At 38.4% G+C, this 12,658-nt stretch overlaps 2 protein-coding genes and 1 long non-coding RNA gene across 3 annotated transcripts in view; 2 read left to right on the top strand and 1 right to left on the bottom strand.

Moving 5' to 3' along the window:
• Window positions 1-1,761: 1,761 nt before the first annotated feature.
• Window positions 1,762-7,260, bottom strand: LOC103507785 (probable ATP-dependent RNA helicase DDX10). Its single transcript, XM_008472290.3, has 6 exons — window positions 7,078-7,260; window positions 5,428-5,750; window positions 4,628-4,839; window positions 3,680-3,844; window positions 3,015-3,232; window positions 1,762-2,488 (listed from the first exon to the last, which is right to left on the bottom strand). Exons 1-6 carry the CDS (start codon window positions 7,236-7,238, stop codon window positions 2,338-2,340), a joined length of 1,230 nt encoding a protein of 409 aa, XP_008470512.1. The 5' UTR covers window positions 7,239-7,260; the 3' UTR covers window positions 1,762-2,337.
• On the top strand, window positions 6,134-6,727 carry LOC113466838. The gene is made up of 2 exons (XR_003391119.1): window positions 6,134-6,350; window positions 6,398-6,727. It is a non-coding gene; the product is annotated as an uncharacterized LOC113466838 (long non-coding RNA).
• Window positions 7,261-10,980: 3,720 nt separating the features above from the next.
• The window catches only part of LOC103507793 (metaxin-2-like), a gene marked incomplete at its 3' end in the record, with an annotated part of 2,209 nt that continues 531 nt past the window's right edge, over window positions 10,981-12,658 (top strand). Inside the window, exons 1-3 of the mRNA XM_026822554.1 lie at window positions 10,981-11,233; window positions 11,546-11,713; window positions 12,091-12,167. Coding sequence (XP_026678355.1) covers window positions 11,179-11,233; window positions 11,546-11,713; window positions 12,091-12,167 — 300 coding nt within the window. The remainder of the gene's footprint in view (window positions 11,234-11,545; window positions 11,714-12,090; window positions 12,168-12,658) is intronic.

Genomic DNA, 12,658 nt, shown 5'->3' with positions numbered 1-12,658 from the left:
GGAAGAAAAAACCCCCAAATATAAAACCCCCCTCTCAAATTTTTTTTTTTTTTTTTTTTTTTTTTTAATAAATAAAATAAAAAAAATCAAAACCCAAATTCTAATTGTGCCCTTTAATGTCTCAGGTGTTGGTGGAAAGCTTTGGCTACACCGATTTCAAGAACTGTGATCTCAATGGTAAAGATGTGAGAACTCTTCATGCTTTGGTGTCTAAAAGGAGAGGATCTACCAATGGCAGCACTCCTAGTACACCGACAACAAATGCGAGTAAGTAAAAACAGCATCAAGATCAAATAGAATAACACCAAAGAAAAAAGTTTCAAGTCCTTTCCCATTAATTAGTTTAGCACATTTTGCACACAGAGTCCCCAAAGACCTAATGGAACCCAACACTATACTATTAGATATGTACCTAGATATCGAAAATTGTCACGAGCCTAGTTAGCTTGGTTAATAGCGCGTCTTCCTTGTAAGCTCTAGGCCGCGGGTTCCATCCCCGCCTGGGGTGGATTTTATCCTGAATGGATTCGTTCTCGGAACTGCTGGCTTTCTCCTATCCTGTCCTTCCTCCTCTCTTCGATTTCGGGTCGATAAGACCTTAGCAGTTACAGTTCCCTCTATTAAACCTCTTTAAAAAAATCGTCGACTTAAAACTTGGACCTCACTTTGCTCGGTCAAATATGTCTTGCTAATTCTACCCAAATGATACTGTCCTATGTGCTAACATGAGGTTTATGTGTGTGTTTTCAGATCTCAGTAGGACCTCTAGGAACCGGTTTTTATCCCCTAGGAATATCGTCATGCAAGAAGTACAGGTCAAAGTAAGTGTTTTACTTTTTTTTTCCTTCATCTCTTAAGTCTGTGTCATAGCATGTCCATCCCTTAGTATGTCCCTCATCAGAGGCGCAAGAAGACAGAAGTGAGAAGAGATTCAATACTTCCGATGTTGGTGCTGGCCTGCTGGGTCAACAAAAGAACACCAGACAGTAGTAACCCGTTGAAATATTTGCAAATTGAAAGATGAGTGCATTTTTACTTTCCTTATCCTAAAGGAAGGAAAGTCATTTTTCTTTCTCTCTCTCTTTTTTTATCGATAGTAAGTATTGAATCCGTGATCTGCTGCACCAAGCAGCTCATTACCACTGGGCTAACGGTAAAGGTAGAACGGTAAAACACTATCACCACATTACATCACGTGAAGTCAGAAAAATGTGTCACGTGATAGTAGAACGAAATTATCTACAATATTATGGGGAAAACTTTGAACTACCTACATCTTTCTGACTTCACGTTACGTGATGGTAGTGTTTCTACATGTATCCTCTTCTTTTTTTTTTCCTTCCAGTGTCACACGGAATGGAAAGGCTCGCGTGTCAACAAGAAGAGGAAGAAGCTCAACTCAGTCAACAGTATGCTCAAAATCCAAGCGCCCAATATTGGTCTCGTCATTCAATCACTCATAGATCAGGGGGTTATAGTAGACCCGAATGCTGCGTGGGTTACCAAGCTGAGAACCACTACTTCCAATGTAATTGATGTCGATACCGTAGCGTGCTAGGAAGGTACAAAGGCAAGATAGCAAATGTTGATACTGTAGAGTGCTAACAAGGTACAAAGGCAAGATAGCAAGATACGAAGTGCGGTAATGGCAAGATTCAACATTCAAAGTGGTGAGGGCAAGATGGCATAGCTGTTAGGGCGATTTTGTACAGGTATCCACTTCCGAAAAAAAGGTAGGTATTTTTACTTTTTTGTGATTTATTTTGCGTCAGGATATTCCTGAGGGAGCTCTTCCCCTCAACCACTATTAGGTATAAATGTGCGAGTATACTGTACAAATTATGTTTTATTGAAGTTTTTTTTTCTACCTTTTATTTCGTAAATAAAAATAAATCCCGTTTGATCTCTAAATTTTTAGTACGAATATTCTCATTTCAAATATGTTTGGGCTTCATCTTCTTCGTAGCCCTGTAAGTAGGGTCGGCGTATTGTGAATATTTTTTATACAATCAATAAATGACTCCAATCTACCAAGGCATTTAATTTTCATTTACTTTTCTCCTAAAAACAAGACCTGTGAAAATCTTCTAACAGAAACAAAATAAATGCAAAACAATTAAATATTGTAACGAGAAACAACGTGTGTATTTCATTTTGAATCAAACAGTGATGAAAAATTTCGGTCAGATTTAGGTACATAAGCATAACCGATCCAAAGCAATGTCAAATGAGATGGTACTGAAAATTGGTATAGAAAAATACAAGATGTACTTTTTTAGCAAGGTATTATCGAGTCAGATTAATGCTGCTATACACTGCCTCTTCTTTTTGGCTACTTCATCGATGGTTGAGCAGCTGCAAAGCTAACTCTTCATCTTCTTCTAGAGAGAGTCCAGTGTTAATAACTTCATCTTGATCTTCCCCACTGCTTTGTCTTCTCTGTTTCTTTCTCGATTTTCCGCTCTGTAGGTCGCTGGGTTTTCTTTTCCTGGGGGAGAAATATGATGAGTCAAAAGAAAGGTCATTTTTCGTTCACTCTTTTTCACGTCAAGATAGTCTACATTGGTCAGCCTAGTTAGCTGGGTTGGTAGTGCTTCTGCCTTGTAAGCGCTAGGCCGCGGTTTCGATTCCCGCCCGGGGCGGATTTCATCCTGATGGGATAATGTTCGTTCTCGGAACGGCTGGCTTTCTCCTATCCTGTCTTCCTTCTCTCTTCGATGTCGGGACGATAAGACCATAGCAGTAACAGTTCATTCTATCAAACTTCTTTTAAAATAATAATAATAATAAGTCCCGTTAAAACATGCAACTCACATCGATCAATCCAATCAATCCTGATGGGATAATGTTCGTTCTCGGAACGGCTGGCTTTCTCCTATCCTGTCTTCCTTCTCTCTTCGATGTCGGGACGATAAGACCTTAGCAGTTACAGTTCATTCTATCAAACTTCTTTTAAAATAATAATAAGTCCCGTTAAAACATGCAACTCACATCGATCAATCCAATCTACATACCTGCTAGTCTTCCTCGAGTCACTTTCACTACCAGTGTCCTCTTGATCTTCCTGTTCACTTTCACTACCATCGTCCTCATTAGTCTTATCATATATCTTGTCTGGATCAGGCAGCCAGGATAAATCAGGTCCTTCGCTATCTTCACTCCCCTCATCCTCACTCTCTTCCTTCTTCTTGCTCTTCAGTCGATTCTCTTCCTTGGCCTTAAGTCGTTCCTCCTAGAATTGGATCAGATTGAATTTTCATGAGTTCAATAGGAAATTGACATAAATTTTTCTCACAGAATTAGAAATTTAGTTTCATTTTCCACTGCCTTAGTAAACACAGAATTAAAAATTCGTCTACTTAGCAAGTTAGCTTGGAGCGTAGCGCGTCTGCCATGTATCGCTAGGTCGCGGGTTTGATTCCAACCCGGAGCGAATATAATTCTAAGCCGATAAAGTTCGTCCTCGCAAAGACTGGTTTCCTCCTATCCTCTCCTTATCTCTTCCATTTCGGGATGACAAAACCTCCCTGACCTCCCGTTGATATAGTTCCCTCTATCAAACCTCTAATACAATGGTTCCCAAACTATTTGCCATCACGGCACCCTTTTTAAGATTCTACTTTTCCTGCGGCAACCAACCAAGTAAGTAGGTATGTACATATGAATGTATATTACTTACCTTGTGTTTGGCTTTGATCTTCGCTTGGAATAGTTTCTTGTCCACCAATTTGTCTTCTTCTCTCAGTACAGCTCTAGCTTTGGCCAAATCAATGCCGCCTTCATTTTCTGCATCGTACTGTTTGGCGGCTTCACTAATACGTTCCTTATGAGGATTGGCTATGGCCTGGGAGGATAAGAGAAAAAAAGCACGAGTGTTATTATTATTATTATTATTTTTAAGAGGCAGAAGGAGAACATCATGGCTGGGAAATTTGAGGGAGTGGTACGAGTGTTCCAGTGTAGCATTGTTTAGAGCGGCCGGAGACAGAAGCGAAATCAGCAACATGATCGTCAACGTTCGGAATCGGACACGACACTAGCAGCAGATTATTTTTAAGTGGCTTTGATCTTAGCTTGGAATAGTTTCTTGTCCACCAATTTGTCTTCTTCTCTCAGTACAGCTCTAGCTTTGGCCAAATCAATGCCGCCTTCATTTTCTGCATCGTACTGTTTGGCGGCTTCACTAATACGTTCCTTATGAGGATTGGCTATGACCTGGGAGGATAAGAGAAAAAAAGCACGCGTGTTAATTACTGAACCACTTTTTTTTTAAGTGGTAGGATTCTCCTTCTCCTGGAGGAGCTCTTTCACCCAACCTCTTGATGACTATGAATTACCTACCTCGGTGGTGTAGTGGCCAAGACGCTCGCTTGGTAAACAGGGCGTGGGTTCGATCCCAGCCGAGCCGAGGCATGGAACTTTATCAACATTGTCTAAGACTTTGGCCACACTAATTGGGGTAGCCTACTCGGGTTAAGGGATTCCAAGTCCTATTCGAGCAGTATAAATAAGCAATATTACAATTTTTCTACAGTAGCAGCAGCAGACTATTTTACCAGTTTAAATTGAATAATATTCACACATGTCCTTCATGCTTGTTCAATCAAACATTTAATCGCTAACTCACCTCTCCCTCCGTATCAAACACAGTTTTCTTCCCGGCTCCGATTTTCTTCCTCATAATCTTCTTGGCCACCGCGGCTTTGGTGAGTGGCTTCTTGGCTCGCTTCCCGTCCTCTAACTCGAGTTCCGGGACTTCCGGGATATTGTCCAGGGTGTGATCTGCGCGTTTTACTCTGAACAAATCATCCTCTCCATTCTCATCCTCGTTATCACTTCCTGGAAGTCAGAATAGATAGAGAAGAAGTTTTTTTTAAGCTCTGTACTTGAAGTCGAGCTAAACTGAGTTTTTTGACAACAATTCAGCAGCTACTTCAAATGAAATTGATCCTGGGGGCAAGGTAAACCTAGACCTATTAATAAATGGAGTGTGCCTTAAGGCATATGAGTGTTTTAATCCACTTCAATCAAAAGAGTAGCGACCAGTGGTGACGTTACCAGAGTGTACAAGGATTTGTTTGGAAACGAGAAGGTATTGTTGAGAAAACACTTCGTAATGCGGTGATAGTGTGAACTCCAGCTTCAACAAATAATGTGTGATTTAAATTAGATTTAGGATGGATTTCACCAATATTTTTTCAGTCCTTAGAAGGCCTGTTATGTTAAGCTAATACCCTGTTAAGTTCCATTTGATTTGTATAGGCATAACAGGCTGTCAAATTTTGAAATGACAAAGGCTAAAATTCCATGCTTTGCCTGGGGTTTGAACCCGCGACCTCATTACTAGACTAGATGCTTGATAAGAGGCACTAAATGTGACTGACAATATAGAATGGGATGTTCAGCTTCCTAACAAGTTACACATACCTCCATGGAAATTGTACACTGAGCGGAATCGATCCGCATACGTGAACTTCTTCTCTGACTCCCCACCCAGGTCTTGTAGTTCATTTCCTTCCTTCTCTTCCTCACTACCATCACTCTCTTCATCTTTGTCATTTGAATCATCTGCTTCACTATCGTTATCCGAATCATCGTCATCATTATCTGAATCATCATCATCATTTGAGTCATCTTCATTGTCTGATGAATCCTTGGTCCCTAGGTTCTTCACATTGTTGTTATTGTTGATCTGTTTCTGATGTTTCTGTAGGAAACGTATCCGTGGCGGTATGGCAAGTCCGAGAGATCTGAGGAAATTGATAATAATTGCCATTGTTTTTAGAATAGAATATACCTTGTTAATATCTGCCAGAATGAGACTGAAATGTCCCTTTACTCCCGCAGTCTAAACAAAAACAAATATTTTACCAGAACAACATTTAATTGAAAATCCGTGACCTGCTGCACCAAGCAGCTCATTACCACTGGGCTAACGGTAAAGGTAGAACGGTAAAACACTATCACCACATTACATCACGTTAAGTCAGAAAAATGTGTCACATGATAGTAGAACGAAATTATCTACAATAGGTATTATGGGAAAACTTTGAACTACCTACATCTTTCTGACTTCACGTTACGTGATGGTAGTGTTTCTACATGTATCCTCTTCTTTTTTTTTTCCTTCCAGTGTCACACGGAATGGAAAGGCTCGCGTGTCAACAAGAAGAGGAAGAAGCTCAACTCAGTTAACAGTATGCTCAAAATACAGGCGCCCAATATTGGTCTCGTCATTCAATCACTCATAGATCAGGGGGTTATAGTAGACCCGAATGCTGCGTGGGTTACCAAGCTGAGAACCACTACTTCCAATGTAATTGATGTTGATACCGTAGCGTGCTAGGAAGGTACAAAGGCAAAGCAAATAATGTTGATACTGTAGAGTGCTAACAAGGTACAAAGGCAAGATAGCAAGATACGAAGTGCGGTAATGGCAAGATTCAACATTCAAAGTGGTGAGGGCAAGATGGCATAGCTGTTAGGGCGATTTTGTACAGGTATCCACTTCCGAAAAAAAGGTAGGTATTTTTACTTTTTTGTGATTTATTTTGCGTCAGGATATTCCTGAGGGAGCTCTTCCCCTCAACCACTATTAGGTATAAATGTGCGAGTATACTGTACAAATTATGTTTTATTGAAGTTTTTTTTTCTACCTTTTATTTCGTAAATAAAAATAAATCCCGTTTGATCTCTAAATTTTTAGTACGAATATTCTCATTTCAAATATGTTTGGGCTTCATCTTCTTCGTAGCCCTGTAAGTAGGGTCGGCGTATTGTGAATATTTTTTATATCACGAAACATCTCTGTGCTGTAGCTTTCAATTCTGTGTCTCTAGCAAGGAGAGCTTCCAATTTCCGCTGAATGCTTTGCATTTTGGTCATGTTCACTTGAATTTCCTCTGCCAAACAAAGAATCATAGATTAATAACAGATAAATAATAGACTAAGCATGGGTAGATATTAAAATCCGTAACAGGCAAAAAGTACTTTCATCTAAATAATGCTTAGAAAGCAAGAAATTGTATTACAATATTTTCCATTCTTTACTCAGTCAGATGTTAGTTCAATACTCACCTGGCATAAATACTAAAGTCCAGTTTATCAATCTGAAACACGGCCTTATCCTTCATGAGAAACACAGACTTGGCATAACTCACGAAACATCTCTGTGCTGTAGCTTTCAATTCTGTGTCTCTAGCAAGGAGAGCTTCCAATTTCCGCTGAATGCTTTGCATTTTGGTAATGTTCACTTGAATTTCCTCTGCCAAACAAAGAACCATAGATTAATAACAGGCTAGGAAAATGGGCAGAACAAAGATAAATAATAGACTAAGGAAATGGCCCAATAAAAAAATTCTGACGATCGCTAACGACATAATAAGCAAGCTCTAGGTTGAAAGACCTGAGACATTCTCTAGGGGAGGTTTAGATGTAACGTATTCTCTCCTCTACCTTAGAGCTCTATTCTAATATTATATAGTCATTTTCTACTACCTAAGTTTCAAAGCTCTGTAGTTAGTTGAGCGCCTGAGGAAGTGCTTTGCTGTCCCACGGATTTTTTCCCCAAGTTGTTCGACAAAATTATAAATTTATACCTCAAATTCTATGCATCGGTAGATATTAAAATCCGTATCTCCCTGCTAACAGGCAAAAAGTACTTTCATCTAAATAATGCTTAGAAAGCAAGAAATTGTATTACAATATTTTCCATTCTTTAGAACACTAGGAAATCCCATTGTGGTAATTTCAATAGTAACATCAAATATTATGAGTCCATGACACAAAGATCTTGCCAAGTGAATCTGTAATCTGTAAGTAAATAGCGGAGACAAAGTTTGCTAAGTGTGCATCCATAATCACAGCCATAGACCATGGACCCTGAATCATTGACCATTGTCAAGACCATCAACTGTTGCAATCGATTAATCTAGCCGTCATCAAAATTATGGTTGATGGTCTGTTCTCTGTTGTAGACTCCTACTCTAATGGTAACCAGCTTGGTCCATTTGGAACAATACAGTCGTTCTAGAATCTGAGTAACATAAAAGTAGATCAGTATTCCAAATATGTACCTTTTTTTTTACCCTCTTTACATCTTATAGCAATTAATTTAAATTGACCTATTGATTCAAATCCAGCTTGGTCCATTTGGAACAATACAGTCGTTCTAGAATCTGAGTAACATAAAAGTAGATCAGTATTCCAAATATGTACCTTTTTTTACCCTCTTTACATCTCATAGCAATTAATTTAAATTGACCTATTGATTCAAAATTCAGTACAATAAGTCATTGGGTATTATTATTACAAGAGCACCAGCCCATCCAGCCCTAAAAAGAATGATTAACTTACAGGTATAATAAAGGCCAATGTTTTTCCACTCCCAGTTTTAGCAGCACCAAGAATATCATGTCCCTGGAGACTTTGCCCTATGGTGTTCTTCTGTATCTCAGTGGGGACCATATATCCACTCTCCTTTAGTCCTTTCAGTGTGTGAGAACTCAATGGAAATTCATTGAATCTCTTGACTGTGGATGGGTCAATCTAATTGGAACAGGGAAAAGGTATTATAATTACAATTTGAAAGAAACTAATAACATAAAACATGTAGGTAGGAAGGTAGGTACATACTTGCTAGGTCAGGGAAAAGGTATTATAATTACAATTTGAAAGAAACTAATAACATAAAACATGTAGGTAGGAAGGTAGGTACATACTTGCTAGGTCTACTTAAATGATGGGATTTTCATCCTCTATTTGATGGCAAGCTACCCACTGCCTCATATTAACATCACCCAGCCTGAGTGATGCTAGGAAAAGCAAGCACCATGTGATTTCCCATGCTAATGGAAACCATACACCTTGCACAAAATTGCTCAATTTCAGCAATCCATTGGGACAGTGCAGTGCACTGATATTGCTACTAATTGGTTCAAACTAAATTCATTCTTACTCACCTGGGCATATTTTTCCTCTAGGGCTTTGATAACACTATCTTCTGAGTTCTTTGCATGGTTTTTCTTCTTGTAAACCTTGAACTTTGGATTACTTTTCTTCTTTTTGTTGATTTTTTTCTTGGGCTGGGATTGCTTTTTACTTTTGTCAACACTAGGAAATCCCATTGTGGTAATTTCAATAGTAACATCAAATATTATGAGTCCATGACACAAAGATCTTGCCAAGTGAATCTGTGATCTCTGAGTGATGCTAGGAAAAGCAAGCACCATGTGATTTCCCATGCTAATGGAAACCATACACCTTGCACAAAATTGCTCAATTTCAGCAGTCCATTGGGACAGTGCAGTGCACTGATATTGCTACTAATTGGTTCAAACTAAATTCATTCTTAGCCGACATGAGCTGAGAAGAATTTGAATCGGTTAACTCCGCCACAGTACCCCCACTCCTTTTCTTTTTTCTCTCTTCTCTCTCTCTCGTGTCCAGCGTGTGCTATGAATCTTGAAGCTATCCACTTGTAGTACATCCAGTACAAATCTGTAAGCAAATCTAGTACCATCTAGTACCTATGCACTTGAATCTCTTTACTTTGTACTTCCTCGTACATATTTCTGCAGAAGAACTTGTACTTATCGTGGAGATCTCACTGCCCCCCCCCTTTGAATATGCATTCTACATCAGCCTAGATCAAGTGAACGCCTGACTGAACTGAACTTATATTGGGAACAGTTCCATGAAAGGAACTGAACGGTTGGAACTTATTCCCTAAAGTGAACCGATCTTTGCCACCTCTACTCTAATGGTACACTTAAGTGTGTAGGTATAGGTACTGTACATTGCTTCTCTCTGCACAAAGTGCGGAGTGTCCTGAGCACTGCTCAGGACTTTGTAACTTTGTGGAAACATAAGAACGAGTCTTATCTCTCGAGAAAACTTACCAATGTTTTATCATGTCAAACGAATCCACTGCTTGAAACTGAGGTTGAGTTTGATGGAAAATTCCTGTCTATGAGCTCCTATCCTTGAACTGTTTGCTGACAGAAAGTTCAGCACTTCAGCCAACTCACGGAAGATAAAAAGCACAAATTAATTAATTAAATAAAATTTAATTTAGTTGAAAAGGAAGACGAACACCAAAAATCTGTTTTCCACTTTCCAGAACCAAAGCACGTGCGCCATGCGTGCGCCTCGGAAAAAAGTAAACAAGAAAAGGTCCGTTCACACGATCCACTTATTTGCGATACACTAGTATTTTTAACCCTTTCGTGCACTGCTGACAGAAAGTTCAGCACTTCAGCCAACTCACGGAAGATAAAAAGCACAAATTAATTAATTAAATAAAATTTAATTTAGTTGAAATTGAAAAGGAAGACGAACACCAAAAATCTGTTTTCCACTTTCCAGAACCAAAAGCACGTGCGCCATGCGTGCGCCTCGGAAAAAAGTAAACAAGAAAGGGTCCGTTCACACGATCCACTTATTTGCGATACACTAGTATTTTTAACCCTTTCGTGCATGCATTTTTCCCCAGTTTCCAACATCATTTTTTGGGCGTCCTTCTTTACATGCAAGTTGCAAGAGCATGAAAAACGTACTAAAATCGGAAAAACTAAACACAAAATTAGCATGATACACCTACATCAGAATTGTAATTTATAGACATACCTATATAATATGTTTTTATTCAATTTGCTTTTGGGGTTTGGGCGTCCTTCTTTACATGCAAGTTGCAAGAGCATGAAAAACGTACTAAAATCGGAAAAACTAAACACAAAATTAGCATGATACAACTACATCAGAATTGTAAATTATAGACATACCTATATATGTTTTTATTCAATTTGCTTTTGGGACAGTTCCAAAATTCTTAAAATACAATAATATTCAAACAGAAAATTGCTACGAAATAATTGCAATCGATTAGGTATTTATCTTTTGTCAATTTTCCAAAAGAAAAACATTTATGATGTCGACCATCAAAACGAATAAAAAGAAAAATCAGTCGAAAAATTTGACGATTTCCTTGCATAACGAAAAAATTCGAATTTTTCACGATCGTGTAAAGTGACCCTTGAAAAATGTGTGATAAAAGAAATGTAAACAAACCAGTCTCTTATCAAAAATTTTACAAGCAGGAGAGGTTAGCTTTTCAGAAGAAATTTTATCAGCAAAGTGATCTTTTTTGTAAAATACCGACGTTTGGTTATAAAAAGGATAATGTCGAGTGACCACCAAACTAGCACAAATAGTTCCTTTGATTTGGACTCAGCAGGTAAGTTTAACAATTAACATTTGGAAATTTTCTCATACCCACCTCTTCCAAGGTCTCCCTTCACTTTCCCCAAAATAGGAAGGAGAAGCCACTTCAGTTAAGTGCCTTTTCAGAAGTTTGCTATCTTCTGTGATGGTCTCATGCACCCATAAGATTCTGAGAAGATACCAAAGACAGGCCACTGTTCATTTTTCAATGCAAATCTTTATAAATTGTGATTTACTCTTAACCACTTACATAGAATGGTAAGTAAAGGTTTAACAATTTAGGTACCATAATTAAATGCTTTTGCACATTCCAATAATTTTCCAGCAAGAGAAATCTGGCCAGATGACGTAAAACTCTACCAGCCATATGAAGTTGAGCAGATACTTCTTCCCGACAATGCACACTGTTTAGCTGTACAAGCCTATTTGAAGATGTTGGGTTTGAAGTATACAGTGGACTTCAGAAAGAATGCTGAGTACATGTCCCCATCTAGTAAGTATAGGTACCTACTTCTGAAAAATTACAGTGGAAATAATCAGATCCCTAAACTGGGCATGTCAGACAAGTTAGCTTGAAGGACAGCACAACACTGTCTTATAAGTGCTAGGTTGTAGTTCCAATTCCCACGTAAGACAAAATTTATCCTGAACAGATAAGGTTTGATCTCAGAATGGCTATCTTTTTCCTATCCTGTTTTCTCTTTAATTTTGGGACAGTAAAACATTTGTTGTTACAGTTCCCTCTGTCAAATCTGTTTTAAAAAAATAAACACTATCAACCCAATTTGTACCTGTACATGAAAGATACCAATCTTTTACCTAGGCATAAAAGTATATTGTAAAAATAAAAATGATTTGTTTATTTTCCAGACCGAGTACCATTCATCAAGGTGGGACAGTTTCTCGTGGCAGAATTAGACCCCATCGTAAAGTTCACTCAGAATAAGGTGGGTAATATCTTGGTCTTATTTTTTTTTTTTTTTTTTTTTTTTTTTTTAATAAACACTATCAACCCAATTTGTACCTGTACATGAAAGATACCAATCTTTTACCTAGGCATAAAAGTATAAATATTGTAAAAATAAAAATGATTTGTTTATTCTCGATTTGTTTATTTTCCAGACCGAGTACCATTCATCAAGGTGGGACAGTTTCTTGTGGCAGAATTAGACCCCATCGTAAAGTTCACTCAGAATAAGGTGGGTAATATCCTGGTCTTATCCTGTGACAAGGATGCGACACGAAGCTTTTGGTTAAGATTGGTGCATTGGTTGGCGGCATTTTACCGCTTTTTGGCGGTTTTCGGTCTAGGTTTAACAATATCTCGGGAACGGTATGAGCTAGAGACTTGAAATTTGGTATGTAGTTCACAAATGTGGCAAGGATGCAACAGAAAACGTTTAGTTGAGATAGGTGCTGCGCTTGGCGGTGTTTTGAT

Source organism: Diaphorina citri, unplaced genomic scaffold, assembly GCF_000475195.1.
Source record: "Diaphorina citri unplaced genomic scaffold, Diaci psyllid genome assembly version 1.1 scaffold342, whole genome shotgun sequence".
NCBI classification, from domain to species: domain Eukaryota; kingdom Metazoa; phylum Arthropoda; class Insecta; order Hemiptera; family Psyllidae; genus Diaphorina; species Diaphorina citri.
This window is presented reverse-complemented; position numbering and strand designations above follow the sequence as displayed.

Bases quoted from the DNA above. Each gene is read 5' to 3' on its own strand.
- LOC103507785 (XM_008472290.3), bottom strand. From the start codon at position 7,238: ATGCAAAGCATTCAGCGGAAATTGGAAGCTCTCCTTGCTAGAGACACA. The intron at 3,845-4,627 runs GTGAGTTAGCGA...TTATCCTCCCAG, and splicing joins TGTTTGATACGGAGGGAGAG to GCCATAGCCAATCCTCATAA. The intron at 2,489-3,014 runs GTATGTAGATTG...TTTCTCCCCCAG, and splicing joins GACTCGAGGAAGACTAGCAG to GAAAAGAAAACCCAGCGACC.